Source organism: Pongo pygmaeus, chromosome 3 (genome assembly GCF_028885625.2).
Source record: "Pongo pygmaeus isolate AG05252 chromosome 3, NHGRI_mPonPyg2-v2.0_pri, whole genome shotgun sequence".
Classification (NCBI taxonomy): domain Eukaryota; kingdom Metazoa; phylum Chordata; class Mammalia; order Primates; family Hominidae; genus Pongo; species Pongo pygmaeus.
Genome location: NC_072376.2, coordinates 187985353 through 188010546, shown reverse-complemented (window position 1 = coordinate 188010546; position 25194 = coordinate 187985353). Strand labels below are relative to the sequence as shown.

The 25194-nt window shown below is 35.0% G+C and overlaps 1 protein-coding gene and 1 pseudogene across 2 annotated transcripts in view; one reads left to right on the top strand and one right to left on the bottom strand.

Annotated features, from left to right (window-relative positions):
- The window catches only part of GLRA3 (glycine receptor alpha 3), a 182270-nt gene that overhangs the window by 122561 nt on the left and 34515 nt on the right, over window positions 1-25194 (top strand). For both annotated transcript variants that reach the window (XM_054485490.1, XM_054485489.2), the window contains exon 6: window positions 19595-19732. In XM_054485490.1, the coding sequence (XP_054341465.1) occupies window positions 19595-19732 (138 nt within the window). The remainder of the gene's footprint in view (window positions 1-19594; window positions 19733-25194) is intronic.
- On the bottom strand, window positions 1108-12200 carry LOC129035296 (tigger transposable element-derived protein 1-like; annotated as a pseudogene).

Below are 25194 nucleotides of genomic sequence, written 5' to 3'. Positions count from 1 at the left end.
ACTCTGTTGCCCGTGCTGGAGTGCAGTGGTGCAACCTCCACCTCCAGGCTCAAGCGATCCTCCCTCCTCAGCTTCCCAAGTAGCTGGGACTACAGACATATACCATTACATCTGGCTAATTTTTGTATTTTTGATAGAGATGGGGTTTTGCCATGTTGCCCAGGTTGGTCTCGAACACTTGGTCTCAAGTGATCCAACCACCTCAGCCATCCCAAAAAATGGGATTACATGCCTGAGCCACCGTGCCCAGCCTCTTTCATCCTTAATTAATTGTCAAAATAATCTGTTCCTTCAACCCTCATATCCCTTCAATTCCCCTAAACCAAATGGCCTTTCCAGATAATGCTCTTTCAAAACTTTGGTAGCATATCCCCAAACAGGACCCTGGTGTTCGATCTCAACAGTCCCTTAAATTATGCAGTGCATTAGCTGCTACCTGCATAAAAGGAGGAATTCAGAAAACATACCCTTCAGTCTTTCACTGAGAAACTATATAAGTTATATAAATCCACTCATTTTCAGAGGCTCAGTTTTCTAAGATAAGTGAGCGGCATTAGATGACAGCAAAAGTCATCTCAACTCTAGGATTCCATAAATTCTTTAAACATAGAAGACCACGAATCTGTGAATTAGGAACATAGCATCAGAAAACCATGGAATATCTGTAAAAAGGATCAAGAGGAAAACAAAACCAAATAAGTAAACAAAACAATGTGAATTATATGTAATAAGGATCAAGAGGGAAGCCAGCCAAACTAGAAAACAGGAAAATGAAAATAATAAATAGTTTGTCAATAAAAATTTAGAGAAAATAATCTATTTTTTGAAAAGGTACACAGAGTGTGATTCAAGCATTCACATTAATAAATGAGTGAGGTGGACTTTAGGAGTGTTTTGATACCACACTAAGATCAAAACCCAGGAGCTGTGAATCATGAAGGCAATGGCTCCACTGCTTCCTTTATACCTTTACCTCTAGGGCAGCCATGTTCATAGATCCTCACCAGTGGATTCTTCATTGTTTGTATGACAAATATTCCACTCTCAATCCAGAGGATTTGAAGTCTCTAAGGCATTTAAAGAATGCCAAGTCAAATTTCTGAGCTCTCAGAAGTTCCAAGTAGCCTGTTTCTTCACAACATAGCCCACATACAGTCCGCAGCTTCTGGCAATTTGTTGATTTCTCTGAGTTCTCCTATCAGGAAAATCTACATGCAGATTTGCAAAAAGCAAAACCTTGCCCAAGTGTTAGCATTTGGCGTGAGTAAGGGAGATTCATACCATTTCCAGTCACCAGGCCTGCTAAAGAACTGTTGATTAGAAATTGTAATTATAATGTGTAACTCATTAAATGTGAGGGTTCACTATAGTATGTCCTTTATATATGAATATGATTCAAATATACCATCAATACAATTTAAAATATTTTCTAGGGAAGAAGCATGAGTCTTACTTGAGGCCAGGAGTTTGTGACTAGTCTGGGAAACATAGTGAGACCATGTCTCTACAAAAAATTAAAAAATTATCCAGGTGTGATGATGCATGCCTGCAGTCCTAGCTATTCAGGAGGCTGAGGTGAAAGGACCACTTGAGCCCAGGACTTCAAGGTTGCAGTGAGCTATGATCATGGCACTGCACCTCAGCCTGGGCAACAAAGCAAGACTCTGTCTCAAAAAATAAAATTAAAAATATTTCTAGGAATGGTGATTTTTTTTTCTAACTCACCAATAGTATCACAAATTTTCCCAACACAGCTGTTTTAAAACTGAGGGAATATATTTGAATATAGGGATACCTTAGAGCTATTGCTGGTTCAGTTCCAGACTATGACAGTAAAGTAGTTACATTAATTTTTTGGTTTCCCAGTGTATATAAAAGTTATATTTATACTGTACTGTAGTCTATAAGTGTGCAATAGCATTTTATGTCTAAAAATAATGTACGTATCTTAATTTTTAAATACTTTATTGCTAAAAATGCTGACAATCTGAGCCTTCAGTGAGTTATAATCATTTTCCTGGTGGAGGGTCTTGCCTCAGTGTTGATGGTTGCTGATTGATGGGATGCTGGTTGCCGAAGGTTGGCATGGCTGTGGAAATTACTTAAAATTAGACAAGAATATAGTGTGCTTCATTGAGTGACTCTTCCTTTCATTAAACATTTGTCTGTAGTATGTGATTCTGTTTGATAGCATTTTACCAACAGTAGAACTTTCCTAATTGGAATCAATCCTCTGAAACTCTGCCACCGATTTATCAACTAAGTGCATGTAATATTCTAAATCCTTTGTTGTCATTTCAACAATGTTCACGGTGTCTTCACCAGTAGATTTCATCTCAAGAAACCACTTTCTTTGCTCATGCTTAAGAAGCAACTCCTTATCTGTTCAAGTTTGATCATGAGATTGTAGCAATTTGGTGACATCTTGAGGCTCCTCTTCTAATTTTAGTTCTCTTGCTGTTTCTGCCACATCTGCAATTACTTCCTCCACTGAAGTCTTAAACCCCTCAGAGTCATCCATGAGGGTTGAAATCAACTTCTTCCAAATTCCTGTTAATGTTGATATTACAACTTCCTCCCCTGAATCATGAATGTTTTTAGTGGTGTCATTATAGAATAGTGAATTGTTACATTTAGGTTTTCAGTTTTCTTTGCCCAAATCGATAAGAGGAATCACTATCTATGGCAGCTATAGCCTTACAGAATGCACAAAATGTTTTTCTTAAATTATAAGACTGAAAATCAAAATTACTCCTTGATCTAGGGACTGCAGAATGGATGCTATGTTAGAAGGCTTGAAAACAACAATCTCCTTGAACATCTCCATCAGAACTCTTGGTTGACTGGGTTAATTGGCATCAGCAGTGATATTTTGAAAGGAATCTTTTATTCTGAGCAATAGGTCTCAACTGTGGGCTTGAAGTATTCAGTTAACTATGCTGTAAACAGGTGGGCTGTCATCCAGGCTTGTTCCATTTATAGAGAACAGGCAGAGTAAATTTAGCATAATAATTGTTAAGGGCCCTAGGATATTTGAGGGGTGAATGAGTACTGGCTTCAACTTAAAGTCATCAGCTTCATTAGCCGCTAGGAAGAGAGTCAGCCTGTTCTTTGAAGCTTTGAAGCCAGACATTGACTTCTCCTCTCTAGCTATGAAAGTCCCAGATGGCATCTTTTTCCAATAGAAGATTGTTTCATCTACATTGAAAATCTGTTGTTTAATGTATCCACCTTCATCAATTATCTTAGCTAGGTCTTCTGGATAGCTTGCTGCAGCTTCTACATCAGCACTTTCTGCTTCACCTTGTACTTTTATGTGGAGAGGGCTTCTTTGCTTAATCCTCATAAACTAACCCCTGCTAGCTTCCAATTTTAATTCTGCAGCTTCTTCACCTCTCTCAGCTTTCATAGAATTGATGAGTTAGGATCTTGCTATAGATTTGGTTTTGGCTTAAGGAAATGTTGTTGCTGGTTTGATCTATGCAGATCACTCAAACTTTCTCCATATCTGCAATAAGTCTGTTTTGCTTTCTTATTGTTCATGTGTTCAGTGTTATAGCACTATTAATTTCCTTCAATAACTTTTCCTTTTCCATCACAACTTGGTCAACTGTTAGGTGCCAGAGGCCTAGCTTTCATCCTATCTAAGCTTCCAACATGCCTTCCTCACTAAGCTTAACCATTTCTAGCTTTTGATTTAAAGTGAGAGATGTGTTACTTTTCCTTTCAGCAAATATTTAAAGGTCATCGTAGTTATTAATTGGCTAATAATTTGCCATCATATAGGGTCATAGTTTGTAGCACCCAAAAACAATTATAATGGTAACATCAAATATCACTGACCAAAGATCATTATTACAGATATCATAATAATGACAAAGTTTGAAATATTATGACAATTACTGAAATATGACACAGAGACATGAGGTGATCACAGGTTGCTGGAAAAATGGAGCCGATAGTCTTGCTTGATGTAGGGTTGCCACATATCTTCAATTTGAAAAACGTTCAATATCTACAAAGCACAATAAAGAAAAGCTCAATAAAACAAACTATGCCTGCAGTAAAGACACAGAAAATGGTGAAAATTTCTCTGGATATAGTTAACTTGCTCATTTGTGATTAAAACTTCATCTTCTACCTAATTACAATCACAGTTTCTGTCATCTCCATTAGAAAATAGCCATAATATATCCTTGGGCTGTTCAAACTCTGTACCTTGAGTTAGTTTTTCATTTTTACCTGATACAAATCAGCATATACGTAACAATTTATAAATTAGGACACAAAAAACATATCCTGGGAATGTGGATTACAACACAATTGAATGATTTAACAAATAATTTTGTTAACTACTTAACAAATAATTTAATTTAATTAGTTAACAAATTATTAATTATTAATTAATTAACAAATTATTAATTAAATAATTAACAAATAATTTTGTTAAATATTTAACAAATATTAATTCTCTAAAATAATTTAAGGATAATTTAAATGGTACAATTTTGAAGCTCTGGTTCCTTTGTGATGAGCAACTTAAGACCTGCAGAACTTCAACTAATATGCTTTAAATACTTCTTAAGTGATCCTTCCATCCAAAAGATATACCACATTTGAAAACGTACTAACTTAGATAGAATTTTATTATTACAGAGTTCTCATAACAATATATTAGGAATCAGTGCTTTTCTGTATAATTCTATTACATAGCTATAATTTTGCTATATAATCATATTTTTAAGGTGAAACAGAATACTGTGGAGTTGCTCACTTTCAGTTACTTGAACATCTTTCTGTGCCAATGTCATTTTCATTGTAGGTATACTTGATATTGTAGGCTTTGATTGCATGTAAAATATCAGCTATCTTTTACCTTGTCTGGCAGTATTATTTTCTGTTTAAATTTTTAAAAATAAGTTTAAAAAGTAATTATGGCCAGGCGCAGTGGCTCATGCTTGTAATCCCAGCACTTTGGGAGGCTGAGACGGGTGGATGACCTAAGGTCAGGAGTTTGATACCAGCCTGACCAATGTGGTGAAACCCCGTCTCTGCTAAAAAAAATACAAAAAAAATTAGCCAGGCGTGGTGATGTACGCCTGTAGTCCCAGTTACTAGGGTGGCCGTGACAGAAGAATCACTTGAACCTGGGAGGTGGAGGTTGCAGCGAGCTGAGATCGCACCACTGCACTCCAGCCTGGGCGACAGAGCAAGACTCCGTCTCCAAAAAAAAAAAAAAAAAAAAAAAAGGTAATTATAAGTGCTCTGAGACCTGAGAGGAACAATGTGGCTTTATATATATGGCAAATTATATAATAATAAAAGATCTACATTAATGTCTGGGTCTCTGTCAAGAATAGCTTGCATCAGTTTTTATTATACTACATATTGAATGTGAATTTTAGTGTTTGAAATCTGTCCATACCATGCTAATTACCTCTCTCAAGCACTTCAATAAATATATTGCAATAATAGACATTTTATATTTCACCTTAAGGAGAAGTTGCACACAAAATATATAATTTTATTGTCTGATGTTTAAGCTGTCCAATCATGTTAAAATTTTAATTTTATAGTATTACAAAGACTTTTTCATGATAATACTCTTCAAATGCTTCCAGCAATATGAATTTGAAGTGGATCTTCTTGCTAATATTATGTAGAAATTTCTTCTCTTGGATTAATATAGGTTTTGGTTCTTACAAATAAATAGTGGTACTAAAAAATCAGACTTCAAAAATCCCAAGACCAGGCATGGCATGGTGGCTCACACTTGTAATCTCAACAATTTGGGAGGCTGAAGTGGGAGGATTGTGAACATAACAAGACCCCCATCTCTACAAAAAAATTAAAAACCCAAAAAAGTAGCTGGGCATGGTGACACCTGCCTGTAGTCCCAGCTACTTGGGAGGATCACTTTTGTCCAGGAGTTCGATGCTGCAGTGAGCTATAATTGCTTCACTGCACTCCAGCCTGGGCAACAGAGTGAGATCCTATCTCTAAAAAATATATAAATATATCAAAAATAAAAAAAACCCAAGACCAGTCAAAGCATTATTGCCTTATTATTCTCTATTCAAAACATTACACAACTTTCAGATATTGCTAAAGTGGTTTGGCCCACAGTGTCAGTTATGATTCGGGGCCTATTTAGTGAATTGATTATTTCACAAATTTGAGCACATCTGAACCTCCAACATCCTGGGAGGCAGACACAGAATGTTTTCTCACAACCTGAAGTTTATTCCAAAAAGGTAGTCAGGCAAGACCCTCTTATAACCTCTCCTACAGTGAAATCCAACCAACCACGATGCCTTTCCTCATTAAAATGGGCTCAGGGTCAGGTCATTTTCTGATTTTAATTGAAATTTCTCACAAAAACTTTAAACTTTGTATGTTCAAAGTGTGGCAATTTTGTGAAGTTTTCAGAAATATGAACAAAGTTATTGTTGTGTTTGTCATTTAAGAAGAGCAGTTAGGGGTCACAAATTATATATCCACACTTTTCCCAAGAGAAAGGGGGAAACTTTAAGTCTGTGATATACGTTAAAATGTCTCATAAGATAATGGTGATAGGTCAGCTATACCAGAAGTTTTAGAGAAAATGTAATTACTAAGAAGATACTTAATTTACCAGACCAATAATTTAAATGAAACCACATGTAATGGCCTGATTTATGGTAAGAGTATTCAAATGAAGTGCACAAATTATAAATAAAAATGTTTTAGTTAAATACGTTTTGACATAGCAGTTGTTCCTTGTCAGGTCAATAAAATTTACTTGAGCAATATTTCTCCTAGCAATAGTCAGCATGTGCCAAGAGGGAATATTTTCTTCCTTCTGCTTTTTGAATTCCAGCTGCTAATTAAGAACATAAGCATTTGCAAACTGGGTCAAACTAGAAATCTCTCTCTGTCCCCACCCTAACCCTGCCTAACTTTTGAGATAGCTGGACCAAATATGATTCTGGTTTACTTTTAAAACAAAATGTGAATCTATAATTTATTAGTAAATCTTTAAACTCATTTTCAACTTAAGTGTATTCACAGCCCACATTCTCCCTTTGAATAAGTGCTTCTTTTATATATTTACCCATTGCGTAAAGTTTTATATAACCTCTATCTCATGTGTAGTCTTTTAAGCTATTTTTAAACCACCAAAGATTTTATGATTTTTAAAAAGTGATAATGTAATACATTTGAATGTATTCTTCAAAATTGGTATGTTCGTGCTGGGAAATTTGAATAGAAACTGAGAAACGAACAAAAATGAATGCATTAGTAGCCTTTACTCACAATCCTCCTTTCTAGCCTTAGCTACTTTGTTTGCCTCATTACCAGTTCCCTTTTACCTTCTCTTCCTTACTTTCTCTCCCTCTCTCTCTCTGTCATACATATGCATTTGTGTTTGTCTCTATGAATATGTATGTGTATGTACGTATAATATATGAATGATTATAAATCCAAAAGATATTTCAAACAAAAATACAGTAAATTTAAAACATTTTTGTACCAAGCTCATATTAACATTGCCACTTTATGTCAGATTTAAGGTTTTTTATCTAATCTCATGGATATAAATTTGTATTTTGTTGTATTTTCATTTCCTTTAGTTTGAGCTTTTCTTCCTGCATATTTAGTAACCACTGCTGTTTCTTCTTTAAGTTGCCTGTTTAAACCTTTAATATAGAATTATCTTTTCATTTTTATAATATTATTATATTATATTAAATTATATTATATTGTATTATATTTGTTACATATGTTATTTTCCATATGTTATTCACATTTCAACTTTACAATCTTTCATAGTAAAGTTTAAAATATACATACAATAAAATTTGTTTTTCTTAAAAAATTATGCTTTATACATGCCAATATTAAAAAATATTATCATTTACTTTAATCCAGAACTTGTATAGCACAAATTATGTTTATATTTTAAATACAATTAGATTTTATTTTTGCATCACTCCTTTTTCTAAGTGGATAGAATTTTTCTCATCATCATTTATTAAAATTTTGCCATGTTAATTTAAAGCATCATTTTTTTTAATGATATTGATTATTCGTATCCATTAGCATGGGATATTTTTCCATTTGTTTGTGTCTTCTCTGATTTTTTTAAGGAGTGTTTTGTAATTGTCATTGTAGAGATCTTTCTTTCATCTCCCTGGTTATTTCTAGGTATTTTATTATTTTATTATTTTGTGCCAATTGTAAATTGAATTGCCTTTCTGATTTGGCTCTCAGTGTGGCTGTTGCTGGTGTATAGGAATGATAGTGATCTTTGTACATTGATCTTGTATCCTGAAACTTTGCTGAAGTTGTTTATCAGCTGGAGGAACTTTTGAGCCAAGACTATGGGGTTTTCTAGATATAAAATAATGTCATCTACAAACAGAGGTAGTTTGACATCCCCTCTTCCTATTTGGATATCCTTTATTTCTTTCTCTTGCCTGATAGCTCTGGCTAGTACTTTCAGTACTATGTTGAATAAAAGTGCTGAGAGAGGACATTCTCGTCTCGTGCCAGTTTTCAAGGGGAATGCTTCCAGCTTTTGACCATTCAGTATAAGGTTGGCTGCAGGTTTGTCAGAGATGGCTCCTATTACTTTGAGGCATTTTCCTTCAATACCTAGTTTATTAAGAGTTTTTAACATGAAACGGTGTTAAATTTTATCAGAAGCTTTCTCTGAGTCTATTGAGATAATCATGTAGTTTTTGTCTTTTGTTCTGTTTACATGATGAATCACATTTATTGATTTGCATATGTTGAACCAATCTTGCATCCTGGGAATGAAGCCTACTTGATCATGGTGGATTAGCTTTTTGATGTGCTGCTAGTTTCAGTTTGAAATTATTTTGTTGAGAATTTTTGCACCGATGTTCTTCAAGGATATTGGCCTGAAGTTTTCTTTTTTTGTTGCGTCTTTGCCAGGTTTTAGTATCAAGATGATTCTGGCCTCATATAATAAGTTGAGGAGGAGTCCCTCCTCCTCAATTTTTCGGAATAGTGTCTGTAAAAATGGTACCAGCTCTTCTTTGTACATCTGGTAAAATTCAGAACTACCATTCTGTGAATCTTTCATCTCCCGGGCATTTTTTTTGGTTGGTAGGCTATTTATTACTGATTCAATTTTGGAGGTTGTTATTGATCTGTTTAGGGAATCAATTTCTACTTGGCTTATTCTTGGGAAACTGTATGTGTCCAGGAATTTAAGCACCCCTTCTAGGTTTTCTAGTTTGTGTGCATAGAGGTGTTCATGGTAGTTTCTGATGGTTGTTTTTATTTCTGTGGAGTCAGTAGTAACATTCTCTTCATCATTTCTAATTATATTTATCTGGACGTTCTCTCTTTTCTGCTTTATTAGTCTAGCTAGTGGCCTATGTTTTATTAATGTTTTCAAAAAAACAACTCCTGGCTTTCGAATGGCTTTTTTGAGGCTTGATTTCCTTCTGTGCCACTCTGATTTTTGTTATTTCTTGTCTTCTGCTAGCTTTGGGGTTGATTTGTTTTTGCTTTTCCAATTCTTTCAGTTGTGAAGTTAAGTTGTTAATTTGAGATCTTTCCAACTTTTTGATGTGGACATTTAGTGCTATCAATGTCCTTCTTAACACTGCCTTAGCTGTGTCCCAGAGATTCTGGTATGTTGTATCTTTGTTCTCGTTATTTTCAAATAACTTGATGTCCGCCTTAATTTTATTATTTACCCCAAAGTCGTTCAGGAGCATGTTGTTTAATTTTCATGTATTTGCATGCTTTTGAGCAATTTTCATAGTGCAGACTTCTGTTTTGATTGCACTGTGGTTCGAGTGTGTTTGGTATGATTTCATTAGTTTTAAATTTGTTGACGATTGTTTTATGTCCACTTACATGGTCAATTTTAGGGTATGTGCCATGTAGTGAAGAGAAGAAAGTGTATTCTGTTGGTTTTGGGTGGAAAGTGCTGTAAAGGTCTATCAGATCCTTTTGGTCCAATGTCGAGTTTACATCCTGAATATGTTTTTTACTTTTCTGACTCGATGATCTGACTAATACTGTCAATGGAGTGTTTAAGTCTCGCACTATTATTGTGGGGTGGAGTCTATTTCTCTTTGTAGGTCTCTAAGAACTTGCTTTATGAATCTCAATGCCCCTGTGGTAGGTGCGTATATATTTAGGACAGTTAGGTCTTCTTGTTGAATTGAACCCGTTACCATTATGTAATGCCCTTCTTTGTCATGTTTTATCTTTTTTGGTTTTAAATCTGTTTGGTCTAAAACTAGGATTGCAACCCTTGCTTTTTCTGTTTTCCATTTGCTTGGTAGATTTTCCTCCATATCTTTACTTTGAGCAATGGGTGTCATTACTTGTAAGACTGATCTCTTGAAGACAGCATACTATTAGGTCTTTTTTTTTAATCCAGCTTGCCACTCTGCACCTTTTAAGTGGGGCATTTAGCCCATTTACATTTGAGGTTAGCCCAGAGCAATTTACAGATTCAATGCTATTTCTATAAAATTAACAATGACATTCTTCACAGACCTAGAAAAAAACTATTTTAAAATTCATGTGGAACCAAGGAAGAGCCTGAATAGCCAAGGCAATCCTAAGCAAAATATAGAGGCATCATGCTACCCAACTTTAAACTATACTAAAAGGCTAGATTAACCAAAAGAGCAGGGTACTGGTACAAAAACAGACATATAGACCAACTGAACAGAATAGAGAGCCCAGAAAGAAGACAAAACATCTACGACCATCTGATCTTTGAAAAAGCTGACAAAAACAATCAATGGGGAAGAGATTCCCTATTCAATAAATGGTGCTGGGATAACTGGCTAGTCATATGCAAAAGATTGAAGCTGGACCCCTTCCTTACACCATATACAAAAATCAACTCAAGATGGATTAAATATTTAAAGGTAAAACCCAATACTGTAAAAACTCTAGAAGATAACTTAAGAAATACCATCCTGGACATAGCAATGGACAAAGATTTCATGATAAAGACACCAAAAGCAATTGCAACAAAAACAAAAATCAACAAGTGGGATCTAATTATATTTAAGAGTTTCTGCACAAAGAGACTATCAACAGTGTAAACAGACAACCCACAGAACGGGAGAAAATATTTGCAAACTATGCATCTGACAAAGGCTAAAACCCAACATCTATAAGGAATTTGAACAAATTTACAAGAAGAGAACACACAACCCCATTAAGAAGTGGGCAAAAGGACATAAACAGACACTTTTCAAAAGAAGACAAGTGGCCAGCACATTTTTTCTTATGAAAAAAAGTTCAACATCACTGACCATTAGAGAAATGCAAGTCAAAACCACAATGAGATACCATCTTACACTAGTCAAAATGGCTATTACTAAAAAGTCAAAATGGCTATTACTAAAAAGTTAAAAAATGACAGATGCTGGTGAGGTTGCAGAGATAAGGAAACACTTATTCACTGTTAGTGAGAGTGTAAATATGTTCAACAATTGTGGAAAGCAGTATGGCCATTCCTGAAGGAGCTAAAAGCAGAACTACCATTCAACCTGGCAATCTTATTACTAGATATATACCCCAGAAGAATATAAATCATTGTACCATAAAGACACATGGACACGAATGTTCACAGCAGCACTATTCACAATAGCAAAGACTTGAAATCAACCTAAATACCCATCCATGACAGGCTGGATAAAGGGATAAAGAAAATGTGGTACATATACAACAGGGAATACTATGCAGCCATAGAAAAGAACAAGATCATGTATTTTGTGGGAACATTGATGGAGCTGGAGGCTATTATCCTTAGCAAACTAATGCAGGAAGCAAAAAACAAATACCTCATGTTCTCACTTATAAGTGGGAACCAAATGATAAGAACTTATGAACACAAAGAAGGGAACAACAGACACTGGCATCTACTTGAGGTGGGAGAGGAGGAGAAGGGAGAGGACCAGAAAAGACAACTATTGGATACTAAACTTAATACCTAGGTGATGAAATAATATGTACAGCAAAGCCCTGTGACATGTGTTTACATATGTAACAAACTTTCAAATGTACCCTCAAACCTAAAATTTAAAACGAATAAATAAATACAATAATAACAAACAAAAACTACACAACAAAAAGTGTCATTTTTACCTTAAATTTCCACACATAGGTCTGATTTTGGACTCTGTTTTGAACGATTTATCTAAATTGTCCATTCCCAAGGTTATTTAAATACATTATTGTGAAAATGTTATTCTCTCAGAATTGAGCCATAATTTCAATGCAATGTAAATGAAAATCCTAACATGATTTTCAATTGGATAGTAATCTGAAATATAAAAGTCTATGCATGGTAAAGGTAGTTTTGAAAATGATAAAGAAGTAGGCCCTTCTAACAGAAAACAAAATATACAAATAAAGTTACAGTGTTTAAATAACTTCTAAGTCCATGTGTACACATTATTTTTTTCCCACTTATAAGTGAGAACATGCAGTATTTGTCTTCTGCATCTAACTTGTTTTATTTAAGATAATGGCAGCCAGTTACATCTATGTTGATGCAAAAGACATAATTTCATTCTTTTTATGGCTGAATAGTATTCCATTGTGTATATATTCCACATTTTCTTTATCTAGTCATCCATTGATGGATATCAATGGTTTGAAATCTGTTTTGTCTGAAACTAAGATTGCAACTCCTGATTTTTCTGTTTTTCATTTGCTTGGTAAATTTTTCTCCATCCCTTTACTTTGAGCCTATGAATATTATTACTTGTGAGATAGGTCTCTTGAAGACAGCATACCATTAGGTCTTGCTTTTTTTTTTTTTAATGCAACTTACCACTCTGTACCTTTTAAGTGGGGCATTTAGCCTGTTTACATTCAAGGTTAGCCTAGAGCATTCTGTAGATTCATAAATAATCCATATCTTTGCTACTGTGGATAGTGCTGCAGAACATATGAACAGAGTGTAGAATGATAGAGGAAACTCAGAAGGCCGACAGGGTGGGAAGAGGGGGAGGCTGAGAAGTAACTTAATGGATATAATGTACATTATTTTGGTAATGGATACTCTAAAAGCCCTGACTTCAATGCTATGCAATCTATGCATGTAATGAAATTATACTTGTACTCCATAAATTTATGCAAAATATAAAGAAGTCAGGCTTCAGAGGCTTTTTCTGCGTCTCTCAAGATTATATCTACATCTTACTTTGCTGCTACACAGATATTCATATTGCTATGGTCCATTTGATATTCCACTATTCTTACTGCAATACTTGCAAATAGTACAATTATTAAATGTGTATACATACTTAGATTTCTTTCTACATTTTATCTTTGATTCCTTTAATCAGTCCTCCTATTTCAATAACAGGACTAAATGTTTCTTATTGTTTTATTTTATACTGCATTTTAATTAGACAGATTTGTAAAGCTATATTTAATTGTATTATAAAACCAAAGAGTTGGAAAAGCCTTAGAGTTCATCTACTTTAAATAAACCAGTTAGTTTTAACTAAAACATTGAATGTCTCTTATAACATTCCTGAAAAATGATTTCCCAGCCTCTGCTTGTGGGAAACTTATAAACTTATCACCTTAAAATCCTATGATCAGACAATTCCATTAGATACTCTCATTTCTATTTAGCTGAAATGTACCTCTTTGGATTTTCTATTTTGATTATTACTTTCCTGTCATCACTTTTCTCTTCCTAAGCATTCTCTAAGATTCTTTATAGCTCTTCCTCTTCATTTACATATTCTCTCTCCAATGTTTTCAAATAATCAATAATTTTAATTAGTATATGTAGGTAGTGATTCTTAACTTAAATGTCCAATCCTAAACTCATTTCCAATATCTAGTTCCACGATTTCAACTACCTTCAACATATAAGTCAATGTTGAGACTTCTTAGGCTCAACACCTGCATCTTCTGCTACCATCTCAAATTCAAGGCAACCCAAAATAAAGTCACACACACACACACACACACACACACACACACACACACTTCTTCCTTCCCCTTTATCCCTTCTCTATTTCTAATTCAAATATTCAAGCACCTGCTATATGCTGGCCACATACTATTTTAGGTAATAGAAAATATGCCACTGACTAAAACAGAATAAGTCTCTGCTTTTATAAAGAATAAATTCTAGGGGACAGAGTAGGAAAACAAAATAAAAAACCTGATGAATATATATATATATAAAATGTCAGGTAAGGATAAGTACCATGGAAAAAATAAACAGAAAATAGGTAAGGTAGAGTAACTGGAGGAAAGGTGTTTTATTAGATGGTCAAAGAAAGCTACTCTAATGTCATGAGGTATGAAATACAGGCAAATATTGTTGCATAGCTACTTGTCAGTGACTTAGACTGAAACCTTTGAAATTTTCCTTTTTTTTCTGTAAACACATAGTTAATTATGTGCCAATTTTGGTTAAATTATCTACTGAAGTGTTACCTCTGACTTATAATCCTTGTGGACCATTGCAGAAGAACGAGAGGGTTTTCGTTTTGTTTTGTTTTGTTTTGCCTTCTTCTGAAGGCAAAAAACTTTTAGTCTCTTAAAGATTAATTGCAATGTGGAATTGGAAACCATATTAATGAACTCTTCCTACTCTTTTAAATTAAAACTAACTTGTCTATCTTGCACTTTGAATGGGTCTTTCATGTATGCTTTTTAAACAAGTTTTGGTCATTTTGAAAATATCAGATTGATGAGTTAATTAGATCTTCCAAACAGCTGACACACTTCGTCATACATATCAAAATATCACATTTGTGGATGTCACCATCAAGCCCATCAAAAAATCTTTAAGCATTGGGAAGCTATCAAGCTCATGGTGTAACAACAATTTCTCAAAAATTCCAATTTTGACTTCCAAGTTCAAAATGTATCATTGACAGCAAATACTGTCTGTTGTTTCCCTTAACAGGACAAGTTCAGATAAGTTCACTTCCTTCATCTTTGAGAAAATGGTCTGCCAAATACCTAGGCACAGTAACCACAGTTTCCACCCATTTTTTTCACATAAAAAATTGTATTTCACAAAAACCCCAAGCTAGTTCAGCTTGCAACTCAAAGACACCAGTGATTTCCCTTGAAAGAATCATATTACAGCCTGCAGCTGAATATTTTGTGCAGACTTCCCATTTTGACACACAGAATATTAAAAGGTACTTACATAGGGTCCAAATTTAATAAAATTAATAATTGTTAGTGCTTCATCAAAGATCAAGAACATTCCGAAATAAAAGTGGCATTGTTTTTACTGTAAGATATTTACTGTTTATGAAGGATCAAAGACATTCATAAATAAAAATGGGATTGTTTTTGCTGCAAGATATGGCAGTAAAAATACAGTAACTCCCAGCACAGTTTGGTGCCAGCCCCTTTATTTGTGTTAAAGCACTAAAAGTTTTACCCACCATTATTTTTTCAACATCAGGGCAAATGTTGACACAATGAAAAAGACAAATGTCTTATTATGGTTATGAAAGCAGTTTTGATCTTGTGAATTCCATGAAAGGATCCTGCTAGAGTAATGCTACTCAAGCACAATTCTTGTGGTTCACCCCTTGCTCAAAAGATTCCAATGATCAAAATTTTAAACTGGAAATTTAAATTTTACATCATCTTACATTATTTGTCACTTTATATGCTTCTTCATGCAAACTGGCTCTAGACAAATGAAGCTGTTCCCATTGCTGTTATAAACCTTGGGAGTTCGCAGTTTCTTTCAAATGATTTTGCTGCTTCTTGAGCCTGAAGTGCCTCACCTTCTTTTGCATACTTTATATGCAGCCCCTGCCTTGTTTTCAAGATCCAGCTCAAATGAGGCCTAGGTAGATATCACAGAACCCCGCGCTAAATGCACACAGCAGTTTCTGCCTCTCTCATGCCACTTACTCTTTACTCGGCAATAATATCTCACATTGCCTGAAGCCTAGCAGCACACCTTCCGTACAGTTGGTACTCAATAAATAACTATTTGATAAAACAAGCGTTTGGTTGCACTGAGCCATTGGTTTACATGTTTTATTGTAGCTACCATATGAGATTGTTGACTGAAGTTAGGGTTAATGTCTGCTCCCTGAATAAATTAGTTTTCATTGGGAAGCTTATTGTGGTATCAGGTAATTCAGCTCACAATCTTGATCTCATTAACCAGTCTGTTCTCTTTAACATTCTCCAACTTGTATAAATATCTACCAACCAAAAGCATAAGGATCTTAAAACATTTTGAATTGTGTAAAAAAGTATTGATTTTTTAAAATTATGTTTGAGAGTTTATTGAGACGATATTACCACTTAGTTGTTATAATTAACAACCAGCAAGTTACTCAAATGAAGGAATTGTCCCCTAACCATGGCCTCTTACTATTTTCCTTCTGGTTTCAAACTTAAGTATTTTTTGAACCATAATGAAGTAGTATAGTATGATTATGAAATACACATACCTAAACTAATGTGGATGACTGTTTGAAACAAAAGCGAGCTACATATACTGTCCATAAATTGTATTAGCCACTATATAAAGCTTGTCTTTGAAGGAATTTCATAAAGCTAGTTTCATTTCACAGAATGTCTTGAGAAAAATTTAGAATATAAAAACGAAATGAAGTTTCAGGTCATTTTTCCATTCATCTGTCTAAATTGGGACACAATCTCATATATTTTGTCTTCAGTGATTATAGGTGTGGAAGAATGAGAAAAAATGAGAAACATGTCTTATCTGGCAGAAGGTAGAATTGGTGCCTATTTTACTATCCTTAAATCATTGAGAAATGTGCATCTACTTTCTTGGCAAAATGGTATTTATAATGGACATATTAAAGGACTTATGAATGAAAGTGAAAACTTTCTATTATTACCAATCAAATCATTATTAATTGCAGGGGTCAATGAAATGTATTCTAGTGTAAGCAGGTATTAAGTCCCTGCTGTGTTAAATCCATCAGCCTAAGGGACAGTCCTTCAGGTTCCCACATCTGTTCTGGAGTCAAAATTCAGATGTAGATGCGCGCTTCCTTCAATCTCAATGACTTTCACAAACTCTACCAAATAGCGCTTGCTCCATAATGAGCTGTCACACTGATGATACTTCTGCTGAAAACTTCAGAAGCAGAATCCCATGCAGTCTAAAGAGATCTGGTTACTGATGCTCTTGCTACTACCATCTCCACTGCCTGTAGAGTGGATGCTGTGAGGTATACCTAAGGGTCAAGTGTGGTAGGGCATCTGGCTCCAGTCACTACCACCACAGCTGGAGCAGATTTCACTGTGTCTGGGAGAGTTTTTTCCCAGGTATTGGGGAGTAGGAAGGTGATCAGTTCCTTTCCCTACTCAATGTTCTATTCAGCTTAACCTGCTCCATGCCAGTTGTTTCCAATCACTCACATAGCCTCTTCCCTACAATACAAGCTTGTTTCCAGGAGAATTTGTTTGGGACCATTTCCCTTCTGTGCTGCTTCACAGACCTGGAGCTTCTGTTTTTGTTTTGTTTTGTTTTGTTTTGTTTTTTGAGACGGGGTCTTACTCTGTTGCCCTGGCTGGAGTGCAATGGTTGATCTCAGCTCACTACAACCTCTGCCTCCCAGGTTCAAATGATTCTCCTGCCTCAGCCTCCCAAGTAGCTGGGATTAGAGGTGCCCACCACCACGCCCGGCTAATTTTTGTGTTTTTTTAGTAGAGATGGGCTTTCACCATGTTGGCCAGGCTGGTCTCAGACTCCTGACTTCAGCTGATCGGCCCACCTCGTCCTTCCAAAGTGCTGGTATTACAGATGTGAGACACTGCGCCCAAGAGCTTTTAACATACCGACCATTTGACTTGGTTCAGAGGCCACACCATGCCTCCTCTCTCTTCCTACCTCCATGGTAGTTGTGCATCAAGAAACTCATTGATCAAAGTAACAACAATTCTGCCTCACAGGTCCCATTCACTTATGACTCATTTTCTGCAGTAGTCTTTAAACATACATTTCAATAGCTTCTCACTCAGAGGGAAGGAGAAGATAAAATTCTGCAGTTCTTAGATACCTCCCATATAGAAATATGAAATTTTAGGTTACTAAAGGCTGCTGACCTATTATAAAATCCATTAATCAATTCTGTCCTGAATTTGCTGATATTATGTGCAAGGGTTTCCACCTCCACAAACTGTCCCATGTTTAATGATTAAATCAAGGAGGCATTACATGGTAGTACTTTTACCCCACAGATGTTATAGTTTAAGTCATTTTCATTTTCTTTTTTTTTTTTTAACCCCAAGTTGTTATTTATTTTCATGAAGGGGAAAAAGAGAATCCTTTATGGTAGTGAAAATATACTTTTTTTTAATACAATAGCTGCCAACAATATACTGGTGTAGATGTTCCAAAGAGAAAAGAAAATACATGAGTTCTATAATAAGCTTTCATTTGCCTGTTCAAGAAATTCTAAAGAAAATACTCCAATTCTATTCAACATTATGGCTTAAGGAGTTGAAATTTTTCCATGATAAAAATATAATGTGTCTGGCCCAAACCTCGACTATTTATAAAGGATGGAATTTTTAAAAGCCCATATATATCAATAATGAATGCTACCCTCTCTTTGAATTAAGTGCTTAATTCAAATTAATCTAAGAAATGGGTGAATCATTAAATGATGAAATGTGCATCAAAATCTTCACGAAAAAATAAATTTCTATTTCCTCTCCATTTTTACTTTGTAGATATTTTCTAAATGGGTTTAAGTGCACAGAAATAAATGCTATCTACATGCAACTCTGGAGAGATTCAAAACACAGCAGAAGTAAAATTAACATGCCTAAATCCTTGAGCAATCTGTATATAATTAAGAGATTTCTGACATTTATTCTTACACTAAGTTTAAGTCATTTTTCTGTCTGGGCACGGTGGCTGACGCCTGTAATCCCAGCACTTTGGGAGGCCAAGGCAGGCAGATCATGAGGTCAGGAGTTTGAGACCAGCCTGGCCAATATGGTAAAACCCCATCTCTACTAAAAATACAAAATTTAGCAGGGCATGGTGGCATGTGCCTGTAGTCCTAGCTACTCGGGAGGCTGAGGCACAAGAATCACTTGAACCCAGGAGGCAGAGGTTGCGGTGAGCTGAGATCACACCACTGCACTCCAGCCTGGGTGACAGAGTGAGACTCCGTCTCAAAAAAAAAAAAGTCATTTTCTAACGAGTGGCAATTTCAGTTTTTGTTGAGAAAGTCCTGAATAATTTGAAAGAAAGTAAGGAGAAACCAGATGGAATGAAATCAAAATGAAAATTACAAAATTAATCTAGTAGCTACCCATCCCAAGGAAAGAATGTATATGTATGTCCCTTCAAGTTTTGACATGCCATGGTATACTTGTAATGAGTCCACTTTGTTTTCTCATATTATTTGGTGGCAGTTCCACATGAATAGACTTCAATAGACATTTATGAAATGGAATTGGGCAATGAATAGCTTCATCCATAAAGTTACTATAAGATGACACTATTTGGTCTTCTCATCCTATGTGACTATAAAGTAATTTGTATTTCTTTTCTTTGAATGCCCTTTTTAGACTATTTATATTTTTATTATGTTTTGCCTAGTTGGGTACACAATGAATGATCTCATTTTTGAATGGCAAGATGAGGCACCTGTACAAGTGGCAGAAGGACTCACTTTGCCCCAGTTTCTGTTGAAAGAAGAAAAAGATTTACGATACTGCACTAAACATTACAATACAGGTAGGGGTTGAGTAGTGTTCTTTACACTTACTACTTGTGGTTTTATGATATCCAGCTGTTTCTTCATTATAATGCTGTTATTTAACTCTTCATAGGTCAATGTTTTTCATATATAGCAGCAAATGGATGCATTTGAAACCTATGAATACTTTGATTCATTGCATATTGTTAAATAATTGTTCTGTATGAGACCAAAGTAATGCTTGGTATTCAATTATCTTTAAATAATTTTTAATGAAAAGCTCATAATTACAGAGTAATAATGTTTCCAAAACTATTCCTTTAATTTCTGTGAGCAATAAAATGTGTTTTTAACCTTTCTTGGGCAGTAAACACTGTATCTGTTAAGAAAATTTTTTTTAAAATTGGTTTTTTTAAAAAAGAAGAAAGCTTTGTTGCCTATTTTTTCCCTTTGTCATATTTTCATGCGTTTCAGTATATTTTTACCTAAGCACCTACTATTCACACTAAGACACTTGAGATAAATATCAGATATAGTTATCAACACTAAGAATTGAGAGACTCAATGTGATATTTGTACATTGGCAAATTCTGTTCAGTTGCTTTAACTAACATGGGCTATTTCCATAAGACATATGCTAACTATACAGTTAGAATGTATACATTGAGAAAGTAATGGAATTCTCTGAATGCCATTAAACGGCCCATGATTGAGGCATCATTGTGGTGAGTACATGGCCTTCCACTAGCATCAGCTGCTGTTCTTATCATTTCATTACAGTAACTATGATTCATCGTGGACTCAGCATTTTCCAGAACTGTGCTGTGACCTTTCACTATACAAAGCCCCTAGCCTCTCTTATCTCCTTAGCAAATTCACAATATCTGATCAAAAAGTCACTACCATTTTCCTTTTAACTCAGAGATGAAGCTGATGTCTAACTTATTAGGGAGTTCAAGTTGAACATCTCAACACAAAGATAAAGAGCAGGCAAGTCAATAGCACTGCCCTTGCTCAGTTCCCTTAGACAGATGCTAAAAATCCCCTAGAGTTGACTTAGGGAGGTATATTAGTTTCCTAGGGCTGCCAAAATAACCTATCAAAAACAGTGACTTAAAACAACAGAAATGTCTTCTCTCACAGTTCTGGAGGGTAGGAGTCCAAAATTCAAGGTGTCAGCAGGGCCATGCTTTCCCTCAAAGCTTTAGGGAAGAGTTTTTCCCTGTCTCTTCCTGACTACCTATTTCTGGAAAACCTTGTTTCTCAGCTTGCAGATGCATCATTTCACTCTCTGCCTCCAGAGTCACATGGGATTCCCCTGTGTGTCTGTGTTTCTGTGTCCAAATTTCCCTCTTTCTATAAGGACATCAGTAATGTTGGATTTGGGACTCCCTCTTATCCAGGACAATTTCATTTTAATTTTATTTTATCTGCAAATACTTTATTTTCAAGTCAGTTCACATTCACACGTTCTGGGTGGACATGAATCTTAGGGAGATATCATTTAATCCAGAACAAGAGGTGAAGTTATAAACATCAATTAGGGATGAATTTTTATGGTAGAGGGTCTCAAGACACTTCCTTAGTGTGAAGTAAGTTTGCATACTTCCTTGAGTTATCAAATGAGCTATTACAGCTTAAAGGAAAAGAACTTACATTTATGAATGCCTACTATAAGCAAGGAGTGGGACATTTTGGGTGATATCATAGAGATCTTACAACTTTACATTCTAGAAGCACTGTACTGTCCAGGAGCAGAATAACATGCCCAAATTGTGTAGAGAAGAAAAGCATCTCATAGAGTCCTCATTGAAGTATGTGGTTAATTTGCTCCAGATCCCAGACTCCATTTCATATTTGCTTTTACAATGCACAAGAATCTTCTTTTGTTTTCCAATAATAGGCCTAGATACCACATATGTCTTTTATGTTACTTGTGAAAATGCAACAAACAAACAATAGTAGGTTACCTAAGAACCACATTTATAAAATACTCTTTCCCCTCGGAAAATGAAATATACTTAAGTTAAAAATGTTTTCATAAAATTAATTGCACAAAAGTAGAGGATTTATTCAGTTTTATTTTCACTATCCCAAAGTATTTATTAGTTATGTGCTACAGCATCCTATGATCTGTCTCCTTCTAATAATTTCTCCAAAATCTTTTACCTCTCTTCCCCTTGCTCTGTAATACCCTGCCACAATGATTTGCTTGCTTATATGCACCAAACTCATCTCTGTCTGTCTCAGGGCCTTTGCTCTTGCTCTTCCTTCTGCATGTAAAGTTCTTCCCAAAATTGTTCCAAGCTAATACTCCCACTTTCTTCAGGGTTATTCAAATGCCAACTCTTGAAACATCCATATGTAATAATATGTGTTAAATGCCCAAATTCTGCTTTCACCATCTGAAATTATATCATTCAATTTTATGTTTCCTTATTTATTGCATGTTTCTTTCATTGCCCTAAGTTTGTATTATATTTATTCTGTTGATCACTGTATTTCTGGGGTCTGCTGCCATGCATAAGTGATGGATTTTTTTGTCCAACTTGTTCTTTTATCTCATCAGATCCACATATACTGAGTATATTTATTTATGTACAAGCAATGGTGTATATTTGTGTTCATGTGTGTATCCCTTTATTTTCTTTCCCAGCAATATTATAAAAACATTTTTTAAATTTTTATAGATACATAATAGCTGTACATGTTTTTGGAGGTACATGTGATATTTTGATACAAACATAAAATCTGTAATGATCACATCTGGGTAATTGGGATATCTATCACCTCATGTATTTATCAATTCTTTGTGTTGGGAACATTCCAAATCTTTTCTTCTTTCTATTTTGAAATGTACAATAAATTATTGTTAATTGTAGTTGTCCCCATTATGCTATTGAACACTAGAACTTATTCATTTTAAGTGTATTTTTAAACCCACTCACCAACCTCTTCACCTGCCTTCTTCTCAGCCTCTTGAAACCACTATTCTCTTTATTACAACCATGAAGTCAATTATTTTAGCTCCCACATATGAATAAGAATATGTGATATTGTCTTTCTATGCCTGGCTTATTTCATCTAGTTCTATCCATGTTGCACAAATGATAGAATTTCATTCTTTTTTGTTTGAATAATATTCCATTGTGTATATACACTACACTTTCTTTATCCATTCTTCCACTGAGGGACACTTGGGTTGGTTCCTTATCTTAGCTATTGTGAATAGGGCTTCAACAAACATGTATCTCTTCAATACACTGATTTTCTTTCTTTTGGATATATACCCAGTAGTCTGCATGGTACCTTTATTTTTACTTTTTAAAGGAAATCCTATACTCTTCTCCGGTAGCTGGACTAATCTATATTCCCACCAATGGTGTACAAGTGTTCCCCTTTCTCCGATTCCTCATCAGCATTTGTTATTTTCTGCCTTTTTGATAATATTTTATTGGGGTGAGATAATATCTTATTTTGTTTTGTTTCGTTTTGTTTTTTTGAGTTGGATTCTCTCTCTGTCGCCCAGGCTGGAATGTAGTGGCAAGATCTCTGCTCACTGCAAGCGGGTTCACACCATTCTCCTGCCTCAGCCCCACAAGTAGCTGGGACTACAGGCACCCACCACCATGACTGGCTAATTTTTTGTGTTTTTAGTAGAGACGGGGTTGCACCGGGTTAGCCAAGTTGGTCTCCACCTCCTGACCTCATGATTCTCCCACCTCGGCCTCCCAAAGTGCTGGGATTGCACTTATTGTGGTTTTGATTTGCATTTTTCTGATGATTAGTGATTTTGAACTTTGAAAAACACTCTTTTTAAATAAAAACACAATGAAGCTTATTCTTTTCCTTGAGAATCACACCCGAAATTTAGAGAATTTATACAAAGTATCTGAATGGTTAGTATTTGTTACTAATTATGGTATGAGATTACTTAGTGAGTTAACTGATATTATAAATATGTTTCAGTTATTCTTGTTTTATTCCATTTCATTATTTTTCATAGAAAAATTTAAATCTTTATATTTAATAGCACTTTAAAATCTAAAGTATTTTCATATATTTCAGAAATCTTTAGGCATTTTTGTATATATTTGATAAATTGATAAAAGGATCATGTATGGTTTGCACATATGTTTCTGATTACTATTCACTTAAGAGTGGAATCCACGTTTCCTGGACTTTATGAACTTTTGTTGAGACTTAAGCTCTGGAAACACATGCATGGGTTCATCCAGGTATAGTGCCCTTGCATCACCTGTGCAATCACGCATGGCCCAAGTCACATGAATAGAAGCTTTGCACGGAGCCCTACCTAGCAATAGGACAGCAATTGCTCTTTAACATCTTTCTTTCATGGTAAGTAACAGAATGTTACTTGAAGAGCAGAATGTTAACTTTCTGACCTCATCCTTCTTAAAATAATTCAAATAAAAACAATTAAACCAAGAACCAGGTGATTTAGAAGAACAATTTTTATAAAGGAGAGATAACATAGAATAGTATAAATCAATATCAATAGAGTAGGGAGTAGAACCAGGACACAAGCAAAAAATATCAACTTAATGTTTATTAAACCATCATTTACTCCTCTATGTATTGCTTACCAAAATAGAGGTAAATAATAGAGACACAACAGCATAAGTGTATAGTACAAATGGATCCCATTGTTTTTAGTGTGTTTTTATTTTCAAATTTATTAATGGGAAATAACACATATTTTCTTATTTGTTTGCTTTATTATTCAAGGAATCATTCGTGTTCAATTGTATTTATCCTCTAGCACTTACTTTAAAGAAAATGGAAAGGCTTCTGCAACAAATAGCACCTGGCTCTAAAGAAGCACTCAAAGCACCAGAAACAGTCAATGAGTAAAGAAGATCTTTATATAATAAGTATATATTTCTCCTGTCTGCCTCAGAAGCAATTGTCATAATCAAGTGAAATAATAAATCTTTGGGTATTTTGACAAGTGTAAAGCACTTTTCGGGTCAGAAGTAATAAAGTTTCTTGCTATTTCCTAAAAGAGTACACTCTCTTTACTACACTGCTTCTTGATGCTAACAGTGAAAAATATTTTTTCAAGAATCAATACGAGACTCGTTTCATTGTCATGGAAAGTTTTATGACAGAATCCTTATCAAAATGAAATTGTGAGGCCGGGAGCAGTGGCTCACACCTGTAATCCCAACACTTTGGGAGGCTGAGGTGGGCAGATTACCTGAGGTCAGGAATTCGACACCAGCCTGGCCAACATGGTGAAACCGCATCTCTACCAAAAAAAAAAAAAAAAAATTAGCCAGGCTTGGTGGTGCATGCCTGTAATCCCAGCTACTGGGGAGGCTGAGGCAGGAGAAACTCTTGAACCCAGGAGGCGCAGGCTACAGTGAGCTGAGATCATGCCACTTCACTCTAGCCTGGGGGACAGAGTGAGACCCTGTCTGAAAAAAAAAAAAAAAAAAAGAAAAGAAATTGTGATATTTAATGCCGTAACAAAAAC